Genomic DNA, 24177 nt, shown 5'->3' on the forward strand with positions numbered 1-24177 from the left:
CATCCAGCACGTACTAACCCGATTGTACACTTCTTACTCAGTTAAAACTCCCACTGACGTCAAGCATAGTTTTATTCAAGAAAAGAGTTCAAAACTGAGCCCTGTGGGTTTAGTTTTTGACTTAACCCCAGCAACTCTCAGCACACTTTTGTCAATGTTTCTCATAGGAAATGTGATGTATTCCAGATATCATTGATATAGTACACGCTGTATCCTCTGAAATTATTTGAATTGCTTCCAGCAAGTTGGTTAAGCCACTTTTTTTTTTTTTTTTTTAAGTAAGGGAATTTTGGGGTGTTTTTTGTTTGGCTTTCCCCCCCCACCCCTCCTCTTTTAAATAATTTAAGAAAGAAGAAGTTTTGGAACCAGATCTTTGAAAGTCCCCGTGGATATCTCTCAATTAATGTTGTTCCACACTGTAAAACGTATCATATCGTTAAGCTTTCTGATCTTAGAAGAATCAGTAGGTTCACAGCTATCATGTTGTGAAGGTTCACTGGAACTGGATGATTTCGCCTGGAGTTGCACAATTTAGAGACAGACTTTTCTAGAATGCCTCAGAATGGGAAAACCTGACATCCAGCCATCCTGAATCAAAATCAGTGCAAAGAACTACCAAACAAACGTTGGTTCTTCTGAGAAGAAAGTTTGCTTCTTAGCACCCATTATGTTTAAAATATAGTTTGGTCCTGTCTCCTTTTGTCTGTCTTGACAGAAGAACAAAGTATATGCTTCATGACAAACAGAACATGCCAACTTGGGCTGTATGTTGATGAAGTGTTAAAATATGAAGTCCTCAGACCGCTGGGAGTCACTTCCACTACCTGGTATTAGGTAACAGAGCAATGGATCCACACACATGAATGCAAGCACTGAATTTTAAATAAATTAGCCATGCAGAGTCAAACCCTCGACATTTCCTTGACATTAGCATTACATGGGAAGTTCATAAAACTACAGTCACTATTAACAGTACATGACATACCAGCGGATTGCTTGACACAGAAGGTACTTTGCCGACGTGGGAGGTGTTTCTTACAACCTAAACAGTAACAGACTTAGTACCAGGTTCATATAAAGTATATAGCTAATAATAATTTTGAGAAACAGATCAATTTATATCAGATATCTTAATAGTTAGTTGTCAAGAATGTATCTGACAGGATTTCATTCCTTTTGTCAGGTATTTGTTCGAGCTGAATTTGAAATTAAACAATGTGGTGAAAAAAACTCCTTAGCAACATAGAGAAGATTTACCAGTTTCAGTAATATTAGAAAAGCACACTTATGGGACAACAACGGTTGTCTTATTTTCAGCTTTGGCAGGCATAAACACAAGATCTTTAATTGGTGAAGTCAAATAAAGTGCACTGCTTCTGCTTATCTATGGTGTTAAAAAATGACTTCATAAAAACCAGCAAGGATAAATTGTCCAGCTTCTGATTTTTCTTCCATTTGTAAAACCACATCAGGAATACAGGGTTATCTAGTTATAAATGAAGAAGCTTTGTCTCAGTATTAATACTTTTCTAAGAGATTAGTTATTTCCTCATATACACTAGTTATATTCAGTGAAAACTGGCTTATCATTTTTGAAGGCTAGGTTTTTTTTTTGTTGTTGTTACCTGATATATTTTTCTTTAATTATTGACCTCTTCTTTAACATATCTAGCAGTGAAAAACTGCCAGAAACATATATTGGAATATATGGGTTTAGGGTCAGATCCTGTATGGCAGTTCTTATATTACTTCTTTTATCTGAATATTTTCTGTTAGCGTTAGGAGAATGTATTTCTCCTCTGAACGCTAGTATTTTGTACACTTGTGTCATTTCACACCATTTTTATTTTGCAAACAACTTGGGAAATCTGTCATCTATAAGAACATCTGACACATCCATTTCAGTGGATCTAGCATATTCCTGGCACTTTGAACATATAAACCATATAGATCAAGCACTATTGGATGTCTATTTAAGTTTAGAAAAGATTCATAGTTCAGATTAGGGCAATTATTCACATAATCTGCCAGTTTCCCCTGAGAAGTGATTAATTTGCATATCCTTCCCCACTGTAACCAGAATCATGCAAATGCAAAGCCTAGGATTTCCAAGTAAACATGCGAAAAAAAGAAAGCCAACAATGCAGTCAGTCAATCCATGCAGAAAACTGTGTAGGAAAGAAGTGACCATATGGGATCCCCCTAGAATCTTTTGCTACAAAAATGAGTACATGAATCCCACTACAGTGCTTAGCAAAGGGAATTAAGATGAAACAGCTGCCATTTCTCTCCTAAAGTAAGATCTGGCACAAGATTTCTTATATTTGATCCTCTTTTGGGCTGGGATTGTAATAAAGAGAAAGTCACAATTTTTCTCAAAGAAATCCCTAATTCCTGTGTGTGCAAAAAAAAAGTTAAACCTGATTACCAGCTCTTGTTCATTTGAAAGTATTTTAATGGTAATTTATACAGCGTTGATGTTATAAAGTTTGAGCTTCTGATTTTAAGATAATTTTCTTTGTTCACTTTTCTTGCCTAAGAAAGCATGTTTAAAACACTTTCAACAAGTCATTTTCACTACACGGATATTTTTCTCAAATTTAACTATGAGTTAAATCTGCTGCATGCCATTGCTTTTTTTTTTTTTTTTAAACACTCAAGTCCAAATTGTCTTTTTAACTGATACATTCTGCCCAAGATAACTGCATGTGGTAGGATTACAACGTGCTTAGGGAAGAGAGAGCAAAACCCTCTGAACTTAAATTTGAAAAAATTAAAATAAAGCTATCTCTGGACTGCATTCACTACTATGAAACAACGAAACCACTTCATTTCTTCTTTTAACACCACATATGGCAGATGGGTAGATCCAATGAATAAAGTGGGCAACTGGAGCAGGGGAGGAAGGCCAGGCAGGGGAATGGTAAAGGCACATGCATCCAAACAGATCATGAGGTCACCTGGGAAGCTGGTGTTACTGCCAGGGCTGGACCTCTTGAAAGCGGAACATTTGATGTAGGAAGTGGATAAGCTGATGGTCCTGGAGTAACAATGGGTGGTGGTGGCGGAGGTGGTGCCACACGTTGTTTAGGCTTGTCAACTTCGTCTAAGTTTATATCATCAAGATCTGTGGTATGAAGCTGCAGGCCACCAGCAAAACGCCGCATTGATGTGGCAGAAGGAGAAGCAGAAGGACGTCCACTTGTCAACTATGTGCAACAGAACAGAAATCTGCCTTAACAGTTCATCTGCCTGCAACAGCTCTGAAGAAATTAATGGCAAATCCTAGAACATCACTCAGCCTACCTGCTCCTGCACAGGAAGCTCTTGGCTTCTCCCACACAGAATATACATAAACCTTTTCCTCAGTAAGGCCTTTTTAAAAGCACTCCTTGGGATTCCAGTTTAGAAAGAAGAGAACTGGAGTGCTGTGACAGTAGCCCTGGCTGTTGGGGCATGGGGGATTACACACAAAAAAACCCCAAAACCCCAAACAAAAAACCTCACCCAAAACACCCAACTGCGTGAAGTCTTCAGACGGTAAAATCACAGGACAAATCACAGATAACGCAACTCTTGACACTCTATCTCTTACGAAGAGAAAGCAAGAACTGCTCCTTGCAAAGGTGATTATATAAAAGGAAAGTAATGGAAGATGGGCCCTGAAATTCCATGTTATTAAAAAAGGGAAGGGGCTAAAGTCTGGTGTAAACATAACCAGATGTTAACACAAGTGGGGAAAGTAAGCTTAAGCAGCCATCAAAACAAGAAGTTTAGGGTGCTATGAAATTAAGATCCTCTGGAGGTTCTGTTAATCAACACCAGATGCATCCAGAGTTTGAATATCATGAACACCTCACCCAAAAAATAAGGTTGTGTGTATGAAGAAGGTTTCTACATATGCTGTTAGAGTTGCTAACACTTCTTTCAACACTCATCAAACTGAAGTACTTAAGAAAGACACAGCTGAGGAAACACTGTAGAGATGAGCTGTCCTACAGTCTAATATGACAATACTTCCCTCAAGTGGGTACCTCTGATGACATTCTTTGGGATCTCCTTATCTGCCATACTCACCCCTTGGTACTAAAAAAAAAAATAGCTATTTCTTTAGCAGAGGACAAGAGATTATGACTGCTCTTGTACCCAAGTAGCAGTTCAAGCCTGTAGTACTTAATATCGTTCAGCTGCCTTTATCCCTCAGAAGTGTTCTGGTTTTGTGTTTTACAGGAGTCTAGTTGCTTGGGCAGTTTTGTAGAAATGTAATAGAATATTTATACATAACGTAATAGAAGAATTGATGGAGCAAATACAACACAGGGTGCTTGTCTTAAATCACGGTAGAGCTCTGGAAATACAAAAGTGATTTTAATCTGTAATTTTCCCTCTTACTTTACAAAGTAAGAGGCACAAAGATCTAGCAGAACACAGGCAGCCAAATTTAGGTAGTGAAAGAAACTCAACATAATCATTCCACTGTCCTAGAGATCTGCACTGAAGAGCCAACATGGATCTCAGCCTGAAGCCAGGAAGAACAGAAGACCAGCTGCTTTTTTCAGAGCTGCTCCACATTGACCTGAAGGAAATTCATGCGAGTGTTCCCCAAGGGTCCCTTTTGTGGTTGCAATTTCTCTGGGATCCCAGGGGAGTTCAGCAGATTGCAGTGTTCCTCTTGAAAGCAGCTGTGCTTGGAAGAGAGCCAGAGCAGCAGGATGGTGGGAAAGCCTCACTGCACATCTAGAACCATCAGGCTCTAAGGCACAATCGCTATCTGCAACTCCCTTCATTAAAGGGGACTATTTAAAACACAAAACTGAACCCTGTTCTTTGGGAGTTTCTTATCTTTTGGTCATTTTCTTAACCCATACCTTTATCTCATGCAATACAAGGAATCATCCAAGAGCTCATCATCAATCAAAACATTGCACCTATTTTTAAAAAGGGTAGAAAGGAAGACCCTGGGAACTACCGCCCTGTCAGCCTCACCTCTGTGCCTGGGAAGATCATGGAAAAGATCCTCCTAGAAGCTATGCTAAGGCACACGGAAGACGGGGAGGTGATTCGAGACAGCCAGCATGGCTTCACCAGGGGCAAGTCCTGCCTGACCAACCTAGTGGCTTTCTACAATGGAGTGACTGCATCAGTGGACAAGGTGAGAGCTACGGATATCATCTATCTGGACTTCTGTGAGGCCTTTGACATGGTCCCCCACAACATCCTTCTAAGTTGGAGAGATACGGATTTGATGGGTGGACTGTTCGGTGGATAAGGAACTGGCTGGATGGTCGCATCCATAAGGTGGTGATCAATGGCTCAATGTCCAGATGGAGAGGGGTCACAAGTGGTGTCCCTCAGGGATCTGTACTGGGACCAGTGCTGTTCAACGTCTTCATCAATGACACAGACAGTGGGATCAAGCGCACCCTCATCAAGTTTGCCGACAACACTAGCTAAGTGGTGCAGTTGATGTGCCAGAGGGATGGGATGTCATCCAGAGGGACCAGAACGAGCTAGAGAGGTGGGCCCGAGCAAACCTTATGAAGGTTAACAAGGCCAAGTGCACGGTCCTATGCTTGGGTTGGGACAATCCTCGTTATCAATACAGGTAGGGGATGATGTGATAGAGAGCAGCCCTGTGGAAAAGGACTTGGGGGTACTCGTGGATGAGAAGCTGGACGTGAGCCAACAATGCGTACTTGCAGCCCAGAAGGCCAATTGCATCCTGGGCTGCATCAGAAGAACCGCGGCCAGCAGATCCAGAGAGGTGGTTCTCCCCCTCTACTCTGCTCTCGTGAGACCCCACCTGGAGTACTGTGTCCAGCTCTGGAGTCCTCAGCACAAGAAGGACATGGGCCTGTTGGAGCAGGTCCAGAGGAGGGCCATGAAGATGATCCGAGGGCTGGAGAACCTCTCCTATGAAGACAGGCTGAGAGAGTTGGGGTTGTTCAGCCTGGACAAGAGAAGGCTCCGGGGAGACCTTATAGTGGCCTTCCAGTACCTGAAGGGGGCCTACAAGAAAGCTGGGGAGGGGCTGTTTGCAAGGGCATGTAGCAATAGGACACGGCGCAATGTTTTTAAACTAGAGCAGGGTAGGTTTAGATTAGACATTAGGATGAAGTCCTTTACAATGAGGGTGGTGAAACACTGGAACAGGTTGCCCAGAGAGGTGGTGGAGGCCCCATCCCTGGAGACATTGAAGGCCAGCTTGATGAGGCTCTGAGCAACCTGATCTAGTTGAAGATGTCCCTGCTTACTGCAGGGGGTTGGACTAGGTGACCTTTTTAAAGGTCCCTTCCAACCCAACGCATTCTATGATTCTATGATCAATGATGTTCTTATTTTCATAGGATACTAAAAATATGGCTGGGTCTTCTAGTCTCAGTTTTATTATTGGTAACACGTCCCACCTAGCCTAAACAGCTAATGAGCCAAGAAAACGGTTAATTTTGCTGTAATAATATACTTAAGAAGGACAAAATAAAACCAGTTCATTAAAATAATAAAAAAAAATATCTGCAAGACATAGGAGCAGCAAATACTATAGACTGTAATTCATCAATTACTGACGTTTTTTCCCCCTCTCTGAATGAAGGCTGAGAGGGAAAGATCAAGACAGATTTTTCTCTGGTAAAAACCTGTTGCTTTTAGAAGACAACTCATGAGTTATTTAGAGATCATGCAATATATGGAGAAGCCAGACTTTTACCTCAGGAGACTCATTCTCCACAGAGGAAATCTGTTCTAACCGTGTCTGACAAAGTCTTTCCACCCAGTGCTGCACCTTTTCTGATTCTTCCAGGTCTTCTCGTTCTGTCTCAGATACCTTAATCGTGATGCCAATGCATGAAAAAAGGTTATAGGTATAGTTACAATACAAATATGTTTCAAAAGCATGAAATTCCCTTTAAATTAGTTTTAAAACTAATAATGCTTTTGAGAATTATTTCCTCTTTTACTGTCTTTCATTAAATTCATCACTACACATGGACACTCATTAACTGCAGAAGTATCCTCTCATTTGGGCAAAAACTGACTGTAGAAACAAGCAAACGTGGGAACAGAGTTTTGCAGTGAAACAGCAATTTTTTTCAAACTTCATTATGTTTGACATAATTAAGCAAGTGTCCTGCTAAGATAATTCCACTAAAGATTCAGCTCATTTTCTTTCAATATAATTTTGCACTTGATAGGAGAACACAACATACCTCTTGCACGAGACGATTTATTTTCAGTTGTTTTTCTTTCTCCAACATTCCTTCTTTCTCTTTGGCAAGTTTTTGCTCAAACTCCATTTCCTTTTTATTCTTCTTCTGTTCACACAGACTGTCACTTTTTGACTTCTTTCGCTCTTTCCCTTTCTGGGAAGTTTTGTTGGTTTTGTTTTTCATATTTTTACATCAGCTAAAAACATCGCAAACTTCAAACTCAGTACATGAGTGCCTGCCTTGAAAATTTAATTACAGTCTGTGCAAGTATGGGGACGGTCTTTTAAAAGAAAATCTAAAGTCCATTTCCCCAGCAATTTGCAGGAAACTCAACCTTATTTGGAGGGCCTGTGCACATTAACATAAATTGGACAAGATCAGACAATTCAACTTTTTTGCTTCTCTGCAAAGTTCCAACATTAGGGCACACAGGCCCACTACAAAACTTTGAATATTCAAACAATTTTGGTTAGGTCTTGATTTGCCATCTCTTTGTTCTGATATTTTTATATAAAGACAAGACTGACTGATTTCAGGTGACAGATGCTCATGTATAGGTAGATGTAAATATTCTATGCATAAAACATCTTCATGCATATGTCCTAAAATGAGCATTGCATGCCTTAATACGAATGAAATAAGCAATTACTGAGGAAAGGCTTAGATCAGTGCAGAAACTGTATTGCTCCCAGGAAAGAACACTGCATCATGAAGACCAAGTATCTCCTACAAGAACTGGATAAAATCTACTCACGTCAGTGAACTAATACAGCACAAAGCAACTCTAAAATTTTAGATGTACAGTGCAACCAAAGGGGAAAACTACATAGTCTTTTTGGAGCCTCTATTCCTGTTGTCTTCGAAATACCCCATGCTCCTAATTTCTACTTTAATGTTGCCACGTTTCTGCCCTCTCTCTTGTTTGTACTGGTAGGGTCTAGTTCATATTGGAAAGCCCATGTCCTCCTTTTATTCATGAAAAAGTAAGGAGGAGCAGCTGGCCACTTATTGTCAATTACTGCCTGTGCCCAGAGAGGCTATGCTTCGGGTTTGATTTTGCTCTGCTCATTATTATCAGCTACTGACTTTTCATCGTGGTTTTGGGAATTCAAAGCATGAACATGCTTCGCCTTACATAGCATTATTTGTCTTGCTTCCACCTTTTACATATAATATTGATAATAAAGCCTTGGAAAACAGACATATTCCCTGACATCTACAAAAGTCAATTCTCCCAGTCAAGTAGTATTAACTTGACTTGGAATTTTGTACTGCTGAGTTCAGTGGGACGTTGCCTACTGCTTCATGGTTAAGTGGTGGTAAATAAATAAATAAATAATTGTCAGAGACAAAAATTAAGAAAGAGTTTAAGTAAAAAAAAAATTAAAATCTAGCTTTTCACACTAACGTTTTAACATAAACATAGTTCTATTGGCACGTTTTATTCAAGGCAAATTAGTTTGTACCTTAATAACAATTGCTGATACGATCTTATCATTTAATAAATTAGAAGATACATTTAGTACAGTCTACTAAATGTAACATTTGGCAGGTCAACCTGCTAGGTATCAACATTTGAAAAATTACTGGATTTAAGGCACATTAAGCAGTACACATGCCAAAATGTTCCAGAATATGAACATATATCAGACCGTCTTAGCTGCATTCACTGCATTCACATACAACAGGATGAGTCATCCTTTCCATCCATTTTCCCCATGGATTCAGTTTACTTCCTATTAAAAACATTTTTAGTACAGAGCAAAATTTTGGTTTTAAAACAAGACAAAAAAGCAATTAGCAATTTGGAGTAGGATGAAAATTCATCGCTTCCAGATTTAAAAGTATTTCTAAAAGAAAAAGATTAAAAATACATATTTTCAAGCTTCTAGTCCACACTGTATAGTAGAGTTCAACAGGAACTGGGTAAGATCTTCATTACCATATGAAGAGGTATTTGGAGGTTCTCTAAACTATCTTTGTCAGCAGCAATACAGAAGATGACCTATTTGTGTGAAGAGACTGAGTTTTCATAACATGTATTTATACTTTTCAGGTAGAAATCCTAACCGCACTGGTTTTCACATAAGTTACAGATGCATGGTGATTTACAGTTGCTAGCAGTACAAAATGGTATCGGAGTGTACCATAATTTCCTATTCTCTATTAAGGAGAATAGACATTTCCTGTCCTCACAGCAGGTTAAAGTAATAGTCCTTAACGGTAACACAAATACTTCACCTGTCAGAAACAATCTTGACCTCCTCAGAAACCTTGAGTTCCCAGAAGATAGACATATGATCTCTCCTTGACACTTCTACCCCAGTTAATTACCATCAGCCATCACAAAAAAACCCAAACACACAACACAATCACAAACCCCCTATAATATGGCTAATAGACATTAAAAGAAAGAAAGAGAATAAAGCAACAGCAGGAATAAAGTATTATTTGAAACTCTAATAATTTGAAATTGCAATACTTTAGCAGCAACTCTACAGATATAGTATTCTATCAAGCTTAAAGATTTTCAACTGGTTTTGCTCATTCTGTGTGATGTAGATGCCTAAAAGCCTTTTGCCTTCAGCATGCCTTTTACTAGGAGATTTGCAAAGGTATAACTGGTAACTACATACTTGGTTCCCACTGAATTTTTGTCTCCGTATGTTTTTTGATACATTATTCTGAAGACTTTTGGAGAGCCTAAAGACATGTACTGCCCATTGTATTGCAAAGTATTGACATACACTCCCCACTGCAGCTGGCAGGACTTGAAAAGTCCACAGTATTCAAAAGGACAAACTCCTAGGCAGATGCATTCTAGATGCATCTTAATTTGAGCACACATTTAGAGGAGAAACATTTACTATAAAGAATGTCTAGTAATAACAGAGAAGAAGAAAAAAAACAGGAATTAAAATCAAAATGCACAGCAAACAAATTCACATATCAAACTTTGTACCTTGCGGATTGTGGGAAATTTTCCTTCATACTGATAAAACCATCCAAAAGCTACAAAAATTGAAGAAAAGTCAAGGACTGGTTCAGATTCAGATTAATCTATGCTGACACATGCAACTGATTAAAATTTATTCGAAGGCGCAACACCAAAGGTTCGATATTACATGACAAGTTCTTAGATGACTTCTTGACCACTTGTGCTAGTACATTTAGTCACAAGTTCCCCTTATTTTACTGATACACATTCTATGTTACACAAAGCAAATGCAACAATTAATCTTCATACAGAACCATACAGTCATATGCATTGCTAAGATTTCTATGGTCACAGTCCCACTTTACACTAGTTTTAACAAGTCTTCTTAAAATGAAACAGGTATTGAAACTCATTCAAGCTTCTGGCAGAACACAGTGGCGTTTAAGGAGACAAGAAAAGCTCTGTTTCCTAGGATAAAATATTTCAAGCGAAGTGCACAAATATTAAAACCACATTGCTAAGTAAAAACATACAAAAGAATCTGTTACCATAATTTTACAGAAGAAACACTGATAACACACAGAGCTCTCAATACAATACACCTTTCTGTAGGATTAATAGATTTTGTACTTGTATGAAGGTATCTTTAGAAAGCGATGACAGCAACAGCATCATAACCTTTCATCATTTACCAAAGGACCACATATACTGCCCTAGCAAAACCAAATGATCAGTTCATTGTCAAGACTGACTGTCAGGAGGAAGAGAAACACAGGAAGAATCTGAATCAGGATAGGAAGTTAAGGCTGAGCAGCAAACCTGTTTGTCCTGCTTCGTGATCACTTCATCCATGTCATCTGTTTCAAGTTGGTCATGTGCAACTCCCTCTAAATCTACTAGAGAAACAAAGGAGGAAAGGAGTGAGGAGATAGAAATGACAGTCTAACTGGAGGTTCCCACGAAATGAAAAAGAGATCAGCAATGAGTAACTAGAAGTTTCCATGAAATAATAAGAAGTTAGCAACAGGATATTTTTCCACGTAATTGAAAAAAACTGAGCTCCTGCTTAAATCAAATCAATTTCCAACCTCCTTCAAACCTGAAGAGCAGTTAGGATCTGCATATCGCCAATTAGTCTGCTCTGCTGTGAAGGGAAGCTTGCAGAGGTCGGTGGCTTTTCCTGTAATTAAGCCATCAGCAGTTCTGGGATATCTGGTTTCAAAAAGAAATATCAGCCTTCTGTTGTGCTGTCACTGGGTTAAGTGCTATACAGAGCAAACACTGAAGAATCAGAAAACTAAATGTGTAAAGGATGGTTGCAGATGAAACATTTCCCCATCTCAGTTTCTCAACCATGAAAAGTTAAGTGACTTCCCCAAAGTCACATAAAAAAATTATGTAATCTAGTTAGGAACTGACCCAGGTCTCCCTTAAGTTATCCAACACCTGCTCCACTAGTACTTTCCACTTTTTCCTTTGTCTAATGCCATTTTAGTACACTCTTCACATATTATCTATAGCTCCCAACTTAGACTCTTAACTGTAAATTAAGCTCCAAGCATCTAAAATTCCTTTGGACAACTAAGACAGACTTACACTTCAGGGCAATTCTTCACGGAAACATTGCGGTGTACAACAGTACCTCCTCAGTCTCTTGACTAATTCTGAAGCAGACTGCCCAGTGATAGGAAATCAATTTTCAGGCTGTGCAGACTACAGCCTGTTTGTGAAAGATTTGCTGCAATGGATGAAGAGAGGAAAAAGACAGGAAAAAGGAGAACAGGGGAGGAAAAAGAGGTAGATTCAGTAAGTAAAATGATAGTAGGAGGGGAATAGAAAAAAGGAAAAGGTGTTTCAAAGTCTACAGGTAATCTACACATGAAAAAGCAAGATTTATTCTTCCTCTCTGACAAATGGTCTATTTAAGATATTAACAGATCTGCTACTACATACAGGACCTCACACACAGATGCCTGAATTTTGCAAATTCTTAGAAATGTGCCTAGCTTTTTCATGATTAGGTCACTAGGAATTGATTCAGAAGTTCTGATTGCATGCTTTTAATTAGTACATGCTTACATGCTTTGCTACCTAAACTCTAGCATGCAAGATTATTTTTGCGACAGTTGTAAACGTCATTATGCCATCATCATTTCTTTTTCAAGATAATTGTCAAAAAAAGCATGAACAAGTAAAGTCGCTGATTCTTCAGAATCTTTGGTTTTTCTTTTTTTTGCCTAGTGTCTTACTGTTGCTTGGCAACAATGGCTTCTGTTGCATTTTTTTTAATCATACTCAATACATTAAGTTGTTTACTCCTCATGGAAGAGAAGCAAGAGAGCTTCAATACATTCCTACAGCCACCAAAGACTGCCAAAATAAGAGAGGACTGAAGTCCTGCTGAAGAGATGAGGGAAAAGACCTTTAGATTTTTCTGAAAATTAAACGCTGAATTCATTTCCTCCAAGCCAAAATTGGGGATTACATATCTATCTTTTCTAGTTAGAAGCAAGCAGACAAAAGCAGACAAAAACACTCAAAACCCTAAAATCCACCCTCCATAATACACTGATTTAGAGTAAGGGAGACAAAAAAAAAGTAACAATAGGAATAGCAAAGTGCATTCATTCACTCCAAATGAGACTACAAATCTAGTACTAGTTTTCTACCTTCAAATGCTCCAGCTCCCAAGATCTCTTCTCAAATATAAAAGTGATGTTAAACTATTTGCTGATATGATTAATGCAGGAAGCTCAAAGCTAATTTCAAGTGAAAGAAGAAAAACAAACCCTTGTCTCCTCTTCTTCATACTTTCATTTTCAAAAGTAACAAAACCCAGTAATAAAATGCCCATAAAACCTAAAATATTACTTATTACTGTAAGTAACAGTTTCTTCACTGAGATGAAAGCACACACGTGTATATAATCTAACATTTAAATATCAGCTTATCCAGATGGACACGAAAACACAGTCACTGATCATATAAAAAATGCAGCACTACTTTAATAGTGGAAATTAGCACAACTCTACTGATGCAGGAACCGCTCTGTGAAAAGGTTGACAAGTAAAACACTGAACAAAACCAACATGGAAAGCAATGCATCAAACCCTCAAGCTAAATAGACTGACACTTCAGACAATTTCTTCACAAGACTTCCCTCCCCACCCCCCGCCCAGTTTTTCCTGCTACTGACGCTGCTTGTTAAAAACCATGACTGTTTGAGTGGATGTAGATTTTGTGAGCCAGGCACCTGTTAAATAAGAGCTATTACATTAATCTATCATATGCTTCCAGCCGTTTGAAAACAACCAAGCCATAACTAACTTGGCTTGGACACAAACTGGTGATATGTTCCATATAGCTCAGTGATGTGTCTGAAACAAATATTTTCCCTAGGAAGCAGACTGAAATCAATTACTTACTCTTCTGTTTGGAACGAGGGGCAGAGTGCACTTCTGCAGTTACAGTTTTTAGAGATTTGGGAGGTTCTTTAGGACCCCAGTCTTCTTCCCACTCCTTTTTAAATTTCTCCTCCTCTGCTGTTATCCTATAGGAAAAAAAATGCAGCTAGGAATTCTGAGTATAAAACAACAGCATCAACATAAAGTCATTACAGCTATTTAGTGTTCAGTATGTTTTATTTTTCTCTTAAATATAAAGCAAAGTAAACTGCCGCTTCCCCCAAACCAAACTCCTTTCATCAATCAAAGTCTTATTTACTAAGCTACTAAGATAATTTGTAAAATATAATGCAACGGAGTAAAATATTCTTATTTAATATTGAGACTTCAAAGGCCAGTTATATAAACACCTGCACAGATATAAAGCCCACTACAATACTGACTGTCACCTTAACTGAAGCAAAAACCCATCCCTCATCTAATATTTTTGGTTTTTTTTAGAAATGGGAAGTATCTATTAGAAAAATAGCCACTTTTAACTAACATACTAAGTGACAGACTATGTACCACATACCTAAAACGGATGTTACAATGGTAAATTATACCTAAAAAGTGTGTGTGTTATTTCAATATCTTGTCTCCATTTTGGTGGTTGCTTCCTAAACACACAGTCCTAGGCTACACTAAAAAGTGACTCTTCCCAAAAAGACCTAAATACTGTTGAGACACAAATTCAGCATTCTAGGAAAAAGAAAAAAAAAACAACACAACAAAACAAAAGAAAAAAAAAGAAGAATTGTCACTTCCGGACACAGGAGCTCATAAAACAAGTAAATTACCTAGAAGGCACCTAGAAAGGCATCATGACCAAAAAAGGACATTTTGAAGGAATATTCCACAAATCCCAAGTAGGTCACAAGAGAACTGCCATATAACCTAACAGCTTGTAGCTTCATATACGATGCCTTTAAGTGATCCAAGATCTGTTCTTGGATGTAGCCTGTCCTGAACTGGTAAAATGATACATAGTGCCAAAATTTACCAGGCTGTATATATACGCAATGCTATTTATACTTGGATTATCTTTTGAATCTCTAAATTAGCTAAGGTAAATTTAAAAAATATCCATAGGTGGTCAAAGCACTATCATCAAATCTGCAGCTAAGGTCAGCTGATAGCAGGGAACACAGGACAGAATGTTTAGATTTGTTTTTACATTTCATTTCGATTAAAAAAAACCAGGGATACAACGTAACTTGAAGAACATAGAGTTAAAGACCTCTGACATTTAGGCACATCTGAAATTTTTTCCTAAGAAGTATACAGGATACTAATAAAGGGCACAGTGACTTTATACAAGCAATTCCTACAGAAAAGATTTTAAAATGTGCAAAATGTCATCTTCACAAACTGTTAATACAGGAAAGCATTATATTCTAGTGAAACCTCCTGCCTGCGATTCCTTATTAAATCTAAGCTTTCGATCAAATCTAAGTCCCCATGCTACCATCCTCCCTCTTCTACACCAAGGAGATCGACACTGACTTAACAGTTTGGATTGTAATACAGAAAAGCTTAACAAGTGCCTGAGCATGACTTGGAAATTACAATGAGCAGCCCTCAAGGCAGCCTAGTCATGAAAGTCCTCTCTGAGTAAAGATGCACTAACTTCAGACGGATACTGCAGATATCGAACATTCATTATAGCAGACAGGCAATCTGGATTTGGAGAATGGAATCATTCTTCACCTGTGATGGTCTGCTTTTATAGCAGCTTTCCAGGGCTATTGCAGGAATTTCTACAGCAGACCACAATAAAGAACTAGGTGTTATCTATTCTCCAGGAATTAGAAAAGGAAAACACGTAAGAATTCACCCACATGTTGCAGTAGAGCCCACAGCAGGACTGTCAGAAGATTATTCTCTTGTGACAGTTGGGGAATACATTCCTTTTTGCACCTCACAGATTCAGAAATCCCTGCACTTTTTCTATCAGAGAATTTTAGCTAATGCATGTACATGAAAATGGACTTAAATGAATGAATATGAATTAAAAACTGTTTAAGATGTCAAAGGTGCAAAAGTGAGTACTTCAGGGTCAATTTTAGCTCTAAAAGGCTGCATCAAAACAGACATTGTGCAATTTCCCACTATCTTTCATGCAATTTCCCAGCATCATTTAGAAGCGAAATTAATTACTGTGATAACAATGACATATTATACTGGTTAATTTTAAAGTTCCAAATGTAAAATAATGCTTAAGTTACATTTATATTACCAACTTTATTATGATACAATCTTTGAATGTGTCTAGTTACTAGAATCACAGATTTTTAAAAACAGAAGACTGCGATAATAAAAAAATAATCGTATTTCCTGAATAAAATAGGCTATAGAACTTGTTTCAGTGCCACAGTTTTAATGTAATTAATTCTCTCCTTAGAAACGCAAAAGCTTATTTAAAATTTATGATGACTGAAATACCTAGTCAAGACAATTAGCATTATATAGTCCTTATTTGAGTCTAAATCTACATAGCTTTTGTTTTCAGAACTGTCTGATAGACCGAAAAGGCTATTAAATTCAATGCTGCCTACACTCTTACAGATCGTGAACAACCAACCTGTGCTTTGGGGTTTTTTTTTTTGGTTTTTTGTTTGTTTTTTTGTTTTTTTGTTTTTTTTAAATATAAGCTAAGTGGATACGTCATGTTTTCCAGCTCTTCAGTCATTCTTCTCTGTTTCTTCCCTGATCCATTTCCTTGCAGCATTCGTTTCTTTTTTTTTCCTATTAGAATTAAATGTAGCAGCTCAGTGACAACGGAGTAAACAAGTTCTGAGACACAGAGCTTCCTTTACTCTTAAGTTTCTGTATACATTTATAACATATTTTTAAAATAAGCACTCAACTTCAATTTCACATTGAATTTATTATCACCATAGCCCTCATGTTTTCCAGGTGCTGATTTTCAGGTAAGTTTCCTATTCCATGTGGTGTACTTATACGCATTGGATCCTATATTTAGCTAAATGGAAATACACACTATTTTATTAGAAAAGAATGTGCAGAATGTTTTCAGCCAAGTTTAATACATAAGGACCATTTTTCAGGCAGCATATTGCCTATGTAGGTTATTACTTACTGCTCTATTTCTCTGCGATATCTCTCTTCTTCCTCTGCAGCCTTCTGGGAAATCTCCAGTTTTCTTCTATAATAAGAGGAATTGGGACACAGTGATAAAAACAGTATTTTCTGAGTAAGAACTTGCACAAAGTGTGTCAGCATATAGTTAGTAAAAGATACAGACAGTAAATATGTATGCACTGATGGAAAAACACTCCTTTTTAGAAGTCATCTTTAAGATACCAAGGGTTCAAATACACTTTTGTAGGAACCCTGAGGGCAATCATGACCATCTGGATAATAAGGGCATATCATCTATTTAACTCTGTAAGTCACTATCTCCTTCTGACAGTCCCACAGTGTGCCACTGTAGGAGTATAAAATTTGTAACTCCTGCTAAAGATAAAGGATAAGGGGATGACATCAGGAAAATAACTAATATCACATTGAACAATACGGGTACGACGGTTGGGGAACAAAGTGACCCTTCTACTCAAGGCATATTTGAACGATATCAGCTTGGAAAACCCAGAACATCAAGGGCACCACAGGATAAGGATTTAGGAACAGACTCTACAACAGCAAAACTAAGTTAATCTAAGTTGGGAATCTTAAGGAACAACTTATCCCAGTTGTTCCTGTCTTCCATGCTCTTTCCGAATCCAAGCTAAATTTTTCAGACTGTCCTACATAAGAGTCCTTACAATCTCTCTTTCTCTTGCTGCTCTTTGATGATCTTGTTAGTCTCCAGCGCAAGTCGCTTCTGATGCATTAACTCCTGGCGTTCCTGCTCACGAAGACGTGCTTCTCTCTGCCTTTCATCTTCAGTCATAAACAGCTCCTTTCCCTGCAATCAGAACCACCACACAAAGCAGTTGTGAAAAAGTCTCATGAATGTAGTTCTTCTAGGAGATCATTCAAAACAGATTACGTATTAGGCACATCTGCCATTTCCTGACATTACTTTTTCTGAGGAATGCTTTCTGAAAGACCCGATCACTTCATTCCAAAGAGCTACTCCAGTTTCATTCTCGAAGTTATGATGTGCTAAAAACCTCCTAAGAGGCAAGGCAACTACTAAAGTCAGCAACAATAGCACAGGGGTCGTGCCAAAGACATGCTCAGTGTGTCACCCAGAAGAAACTCCACATTATACTTTATTGAAATCTAATTGAGCAATGCAATGCTAGAGAACAGCGCATTGAATGTATCCCAATGTGGAAGACAACTACACAGCAACTGTGTTTTAATGCTCTCGTGGCTGCCGTGGAAACATACAGGGAACTCAAATACAGGAAACATACATTGCCAAAAGGTTATATAGTTGATGTGTTTAAGTTGGTTTTGTTCCTGTTCCATTTGCTTTACAGTTAAGAAACGTGCACTGTTTTCTATTCAAGAAAGATATTTCCACGGTGCTATTTGTGGAACGCTTCGATAACATTTATCTAATTTTCACTACTGAAATTAAAATCCCATGTTAGTTAGGAAGGCAGAATTTTTCATGTCTTTAAGGCTCAAAGCAGACAGCTTAAACAAAAACAAGCAGTGAAGAATGCCTTTGCACTACGGTCTTTGCTGACAGAAAAAAAGTAGAGAAGCTGTTTCCGTTTGCAACCTCCTCTTCAATACAAAGATGTGCCTTGAGGAACGGAGAAACACACAAGGTGGAGTAGGATGGAGCAGAAGAGTTCCATAGCAAAACTTCACCATTTGAAGGATGCAATCCCTGTGTAGGGGATTCTGTAGCAGATCCCATCTTTTCTAACAGTTGGTTACATAGCTGGGAGTTGAAACATCCTCCTTAGGATGTTGAGTTCCTGAAGCCTTTGTTTAAACAGCATCTACAATGCCTCCGACAGCTGCATCTTTTGTTACTCTAAGAGTAGTTTAATTAAACCACGAATTCCTTAATATAGCTACAGAGTATACATGAGCCCTTAGACGTAGCTTAATTGATTTATTAAATCTTGCTTTCCCTATTTAATTCAGTTGCAAGGCAATTAGAAAAATACCATCTTTGATTAGTCTACGGAACTTGAGTATCCTCTTGTATATAACTATACATTTTACTATAAGAAGGATTAAAGCAGTAAAACCAATAAAACGTTTATTGAAAGCCACACTGAAGTCAGTGGAAAGATTTAATTAACTTCAGCTGGCTTTAGATTAGGCCCCAAAGGCATATAGTTCTGTTGTACAAAACCGTGGAAATTGAAAACTGAACAATTTTCAATGTGCTGATACACTAAAGAGATCAGATAAACAGTTACACAGGGAATTAATCTGGAATAAAACTCAGACATCAGCTATTCACAAGGAAAAAAATGACTCCAATTCACCTTTTGTGTTTCAGCAGAAGCAGCTATCTGTTAGAACAGCAGCTCTCAAACATAGGAAACCATTATGATAAAGTTAATTTCCATTCCTTGTCAAGGGAATGGTTTTGCGCTGGCCCACAGTCACAAAAGTGTTTTATTTGAGAAGACTGTGGATAGTTATTAATGAAATAATCAAAAGCCACTCAACACTGCCCTGTTTTGACAGAATTCAGAGGGACAGACATTATAATGAAACACAGCTTCACTTCTTACCTATTTATTTTTATCATTTATTTGCCCACATAGCAATTTCCATAGATGTTCTGCTTTTATAAATATACTACTTACAGCGCCTGCTACCACCGAGATAGTCAAAGTACGACTACTTTTGAGCACTCTGACAGCCTGCAAATTAAAGCAAAACAAAAATCAGTCTGAATTAAGCAATAAAAGGCCTGCACATACAACAGGATGAGAGATGCTGGTTGTCAAGGCTAGAATTTCCAGAAGACCTACCTGAACTAAACAAGGTGGTAGATCAAATGTCCACATTCCTATGTTCAAAACACCACCTCTTTGTCTAAGCAGCCTGATATCAAAACATACTTTTTGCAGCCAGGAAAATTGGACAGATGCTTAATAAGCTGACAGTTATGTATTTGGGGAATTAGGAAGATTTGATCTTACCTCTTTATGATCCACATTAGAAAAGTCCACTCCATTTACCTCAACGATCTGATCACCGACCTAAAGGAGTTAATCCAAATTTTAGTACAGATGCTAAATTAGTACATATATTAAATGAAAACAGGAAAAGATATAGTCTCTACCATTTTTAATACAATAATCATAGGTACTGGCAGAGTCTAAAGGGAACAGAGCGGAAAGCGGCCAGGCCTGCACATCCTCCCATATTAGCATTTCTTACTGGCACCGAGTTCGAATACTGAACTCGATGGACTGTTGGTCTGACCCAGTAGGGCACTTCTCAAGTTCTTAAAGTTTAGGAAACTTGCTTCATTTTAAATGTAACCACATGGCATTTCTTTCATGTGGGGAAAAAAAAAAAAGAAAAGAAAAGAAAAGAAAAGAACACAGCTAGTGACTTTACAGTGATGCAGTATCCTTGTAGTAGTAAATACCAAACAAGATTTCCTTGTGGCACCTACCTTGGAAGGTGGCAAACTTACCTCTAAGCCCACCTCTGCTGAAAGAGAACCCGGCTTAACATTACTGATGAAAATGCCTGGTTTTTGTGTTGGACCACTGGAAATACTGGTATAATATAAAAACAAACAACACCAAAACCACATTTATAGGATAATATTTATAGAATAATACGGTGTAATGCATTGAGCACTCTTAGTTGTTTTCCCGTAATTTGTTTCTGTTGTTGTTTCAGCTGGAACGCAGTTGACTTTCTTGCCAGCAGCTGGTATAATGCTATGTTTTGGGTTTGGGATGGGAATACTGTTGATAGCGCACTAATGGATTTTGTTGTTGCTAAGAAGTTAAGGCCTTTTCTGCTCCTCATACTGCCCTGCCAACGAGTAGGCTTGGGAGTGCACAAAAAGCTGGGAGGAGATGCAACCAGGACAGCTGACCCCAACTGACCAGGGGAATATTACATGCCATGTGATGCCATGCTCAGTATATAAAGCTAGGGGAAGAAGAAGGAAGGGGGTGAACATCTGGAGTTATGGCTTTTGTCTTCCCAAGTAACTGTTACATGTGATGGAGCCGTCCCTTCCTGGAGATGGCTGAACACCTGCCTGCTGATGGGAAATAGTGAACAAATTCCTGGTTTTACTTTGCTTGCCTGTGTGGCTTTCGCTTACTGAGTAAACTGTCTTTATCTCAATCCATGAATTTTTTCTTACTTTTACTCTTCTGATTCTCTCCCCTATCCCAACTGGGTGAGTGAGCAACTGACTGCGTTGTCTGGCTGGGATTAAACCACAACAGTCCTTTTTGGCACCCAACAACTTACTCGAGATTGGTATCTTCAACGCTGGGATTAAAAGTCCCATGTTGGGCACCAAAAAGCACTGTCATGGTGGAAGAATTAATAATTAACACTTTTTCCTCACCGAACTGCAGTATACTATATGTATAAAACAATGTTATTTTTCAAGATTATTTATTAAAAGAAAGAAGGATGTTTCAAACAGGGGCCAATATCTAGCCTAGAAACTAATCTGCAGTCTAAGATAGGCCCAAACACAGCAACGATTTTTGTAAATAGTATATCCAGCAGGTGATGTTGAACCACCCCTCCAGGTCTGTAAATAATTTTTTAAAACTTTTATTTCTTCCAAATAATATGAAAGAAAACTTAAGCTTTAGAAAATATTCTGTACAGTTCAATCTTGATAACTTCAACTATATATTCCTAAATATATGACAAATCCTACAATATCACTTCTACCCCAAAACCTCCATAACTAGCTGCAAGAACAGGAGTCTGAGAAGGATCTGTTCATATTTCTAAAAGTCTTTCAAATTCAACATTACATTTAGGAACTGGATATAGCTGTGTGATGCCTTCTTAGTTCTGAAAAGGGTCAAAGAAAGCAGTCGACGCTCAGAGAATGAACCTGACACTGAACGGCACTGGAAGTTGCTATGTCACAGAGCAGCATTTAAAAGTATTTTAAAATATAAAAACATTTAAAAGATCCAATTCCATGACAACTTGTATTATGTCACTTTCAGCCTGCTCTTTTTTTAATTTAAAAGATTTTTTTTGTTTCAAGTCAGAACTTGTAACGCTTTATGCTTTGTCTAATAATACATATTATGTGCCACAGATACCCTCCTGTTTCAGTTTGCCTTCCTGATCCAGCATGGATCTCCATTTTATTGATATCGTATCAATGAAGAATCAAAATAACTGTCTTGGATGTCTAACTTAACAAACCAGTGACATTAAATAAGAAACATGTACCCACCTGCATCCCATGCCTTTTGTACCAATCAAGCTAATGAAAACTTTCTTCTCTTTATTGTCTCTCCCTCCAGAAGAAGCAAGACCAGCAACACTGCCCTTCCCTTCCTGTAGGGGGATTAAAGAGTGATGCAAGTGTTACTCTGTGTTGAAGCTCTATCAAGACTACTATAGAACCCCACGATGCCAGGATCAAACCCTGCCAATATCAAGATAAGATTGCTCCAAGGCCCTGCTGGAGATGAATGTAAAGTACAGTCATTTCGGTAGAGCTGCACAGCTGAGGTGAAAGCCTGAACTTATCTTTCTATTTCGAGAAGATGGTTTAAATAGTCAAACTTTGTCTTCAGAAAAGGGTGAAAGAAAATTAGGGGAAAGTGATATGGCAAAATAATCATTTAGATGTTCCCTGACAAACGAGCTGGAAAAATACATGATAGTGCTCACTATTTAACAAAATCTTTCTTCCTGAAAGCAAAAGAATCATAACTGTGGTCTCTTTTTTCATTGCTGCAACCCATCGAAGTCACTTGCATTCATACCTGTCATTGCTCCACTAATATAGCTAAGATAGGCCAGATACCCTGTTAAAGATTTGTATAGTAGAACTACAGCCTGGTAAGCTAATAAGCTCAAGCAAAGTAAAGTACCAATTAATGAGTAAAAGATATTTTATTTGTATCATACCCTTTCCTTATCTAATGATTCTAGAATTGTTTCCTACCACAAAAGATGTTTCTCGCAGAATACTTGTAACAAGATATTGCATCATAGAAATACGTACAATAACTTCTGTGATAAGCTCTGCTGAGAAAGTGTTCCAGAACCATTAGAGATTTCCCAGAAGACATCTTAATAAAACATTGATCTCTTACCTCAGACTCTGACACAAATTGGTCCACATATTGCCATTTAAGGGGTTCGTCTGCTGAACTGGAAGGAAAAAGTAATTTAAAACAGTGACAAAAATAAATGTGAATGTACTCAAGAAACTACTTTGGAATGTGGCCTCCTATTTTGCATCCACAGGTTTCTTTGGATACCATTCACAACTGGTTTATTTTTTAGCAATATAAATAGAACATCAAACAAACATACAATTATTTAGGCTAGTAAAGCCGATTGAACATAAATTTGAGAAAATCTCCTCAAGTGAAACACTTTTGAGAAACTCTAAGAAAAACTGTGAAAATAATCAAAATGACTTCAACAGCTTATATAAGCATCTGTGCAGAGACATACCTCCCATCATTAACATTTCTCAAACATTACACCTAAAGTTTCAAAATTTCAACAAAAATTGGAGGAGGACAACAATTTGAAGTTTTTCTAAGCTTTGAAGCCATCCTCAAATGTTATGTACACACAGTAGCAGTGGAGCTCTCTGTTAAGCTAGGTGCATTGATAATGAAATTTCCAGGTAATATCCATGAAAAGTGAGGAAATGAAAACTGGTTCACTCAAGCAAGCAACAGGCAGAAAATGTCAGATTCATCAAACAAGACGTCTGCCTGTTTATCACAAAGAACGTGCCATTTTAATGAGCTACAGAGATGCCCATTCACACCTTTACAAACATACAGATAAACACAGGCGTTCTTTGGATATTGAAGAGGCTACGTGAAAATGAATATCAATTTCTTTTCAAACTAAATACCATTACCTTTTGACAGGTATCATGCCAACATCTGAAAAAGAAAAATACTCTGCTAAGTAACACTTTTTACAGATCACTAGCAATCTATTAACAGCTATCTTTAGTGACACAGGTGATTTTTGCTGTTACTTACGTCTTACTTTTATGGACACTATTTTCTTTGTACGAATGAGGTTTATGACTTCTTCATGTGTGCACGAGGAAATAGAATATCCGTTTATACGAACTATCTCATCTCCAACCTCAAAAAAGAAAGGTAGAAATAAAAATAGATAGTGCAATTAAGCAATGATGCAATCTGGCAATCATTCTGATGCAAAGGTTTGATAATGCTGAGTCCTGAATACCTTTTGAATTTCAGGTAACGCCCAGATCAGATTTACCTGTATTTGTTTGAACATAACATTTAATGCCAAAAGGGCAGGTTAATGGCTAAATAACAATTTTATAAATAATACGTAGAGGAAAGGATAAAAATTAGTCTCTACACATCGGACTTGTAGGATACAGATTACCTTAAATACAAGTGTCCATAATTCACTTAAAATAAGTTTGAGGTTATTTTCTTCTTTTATACTTCAG

At 37.8% G+C, this 24177-nt stretch overlaps 1 protein-coding gene across 4 annotated transcripts in view; it reads right to left on the minus strand.

The window, feature by feature from the left end:
- Positions 1 to 24177, minus strand: part of USH1C (USH1 protein network component harmonin) — a 64753-nt gene that overhangs the window by 25991 nt on the left and 14585 nt on the right. For 2 of the 4 annotated variants that reach the window (XR_008466355.1, XM_054200990.1), the window contains exons 5-15: positions 23729 to 23837; positions 23602 to 23626; positions 22814 to 22871; positions 21943 to 22046; positions 20182 to 20266; positions 19679 to 19738; positions 19340 to 19396; positions 17375 to 17517; positions 16690 to 16755; positions 13569 to 13693; positions 10963 to 11039 (exon numbers count right to left, since the gene is read on the minus strand). Coding sequence is in view for 3 of the 4 variants with exons in the window: in XM_054200990.1 (XP_054056965.1) it covers positions 10963 to 11039; positions 13569 to 13693; positions 16690 to 16755; positions 17375 to 17517; positions 19340 to 19396; positions 19679 to 19738; positions 20182 to 20266; positions 21943 to 22046; positions 22814 to 22871; positions 23602 to 23626; positions 23729 to 23837 (909 nt within the window). In the remaining variant the exon portion in view is untranslated. Of the gene's footprint in view, positions 1 to 985; positions 1043 to 2960; positions 3210 to 6706; positions 6824 to 7205; positions 7359 to 10167; positions 10218 to 10962; positions 11040 to 13568; positions 13694 to 16689; positions 16756 to 17374; positions 17518 to 19339; positions 19397 to 19678; positions 19739 to 20181; positions 20267 to 21942; positions 22047 to 22813; positions 22872 to 23601; positions 23627 to 23728; positions 23838 to 24177 lie in introns of all 4 variants that reach the window. The other 2 variants (XM_054200992.1, XM_054200991.1) reach the window with 2 other exon arrangements.

Source organism: Rissa tridactyla, chromosome 4 (genome assembly GCF_028500815.1).
Source record: "Rissa tridactyla isolate bRisTri1 chromosome 4, bRisTri1.patW.cur.20221130, whole genome shotgun sequence".
In the NCBI taxonomy this organism is placed as follows: domain Eukaryota; kingdom Metazoa; phylum Chordata; class Aves; order Charadriiformes; family Laridae; genus Rissa; species Rissa tridactyla.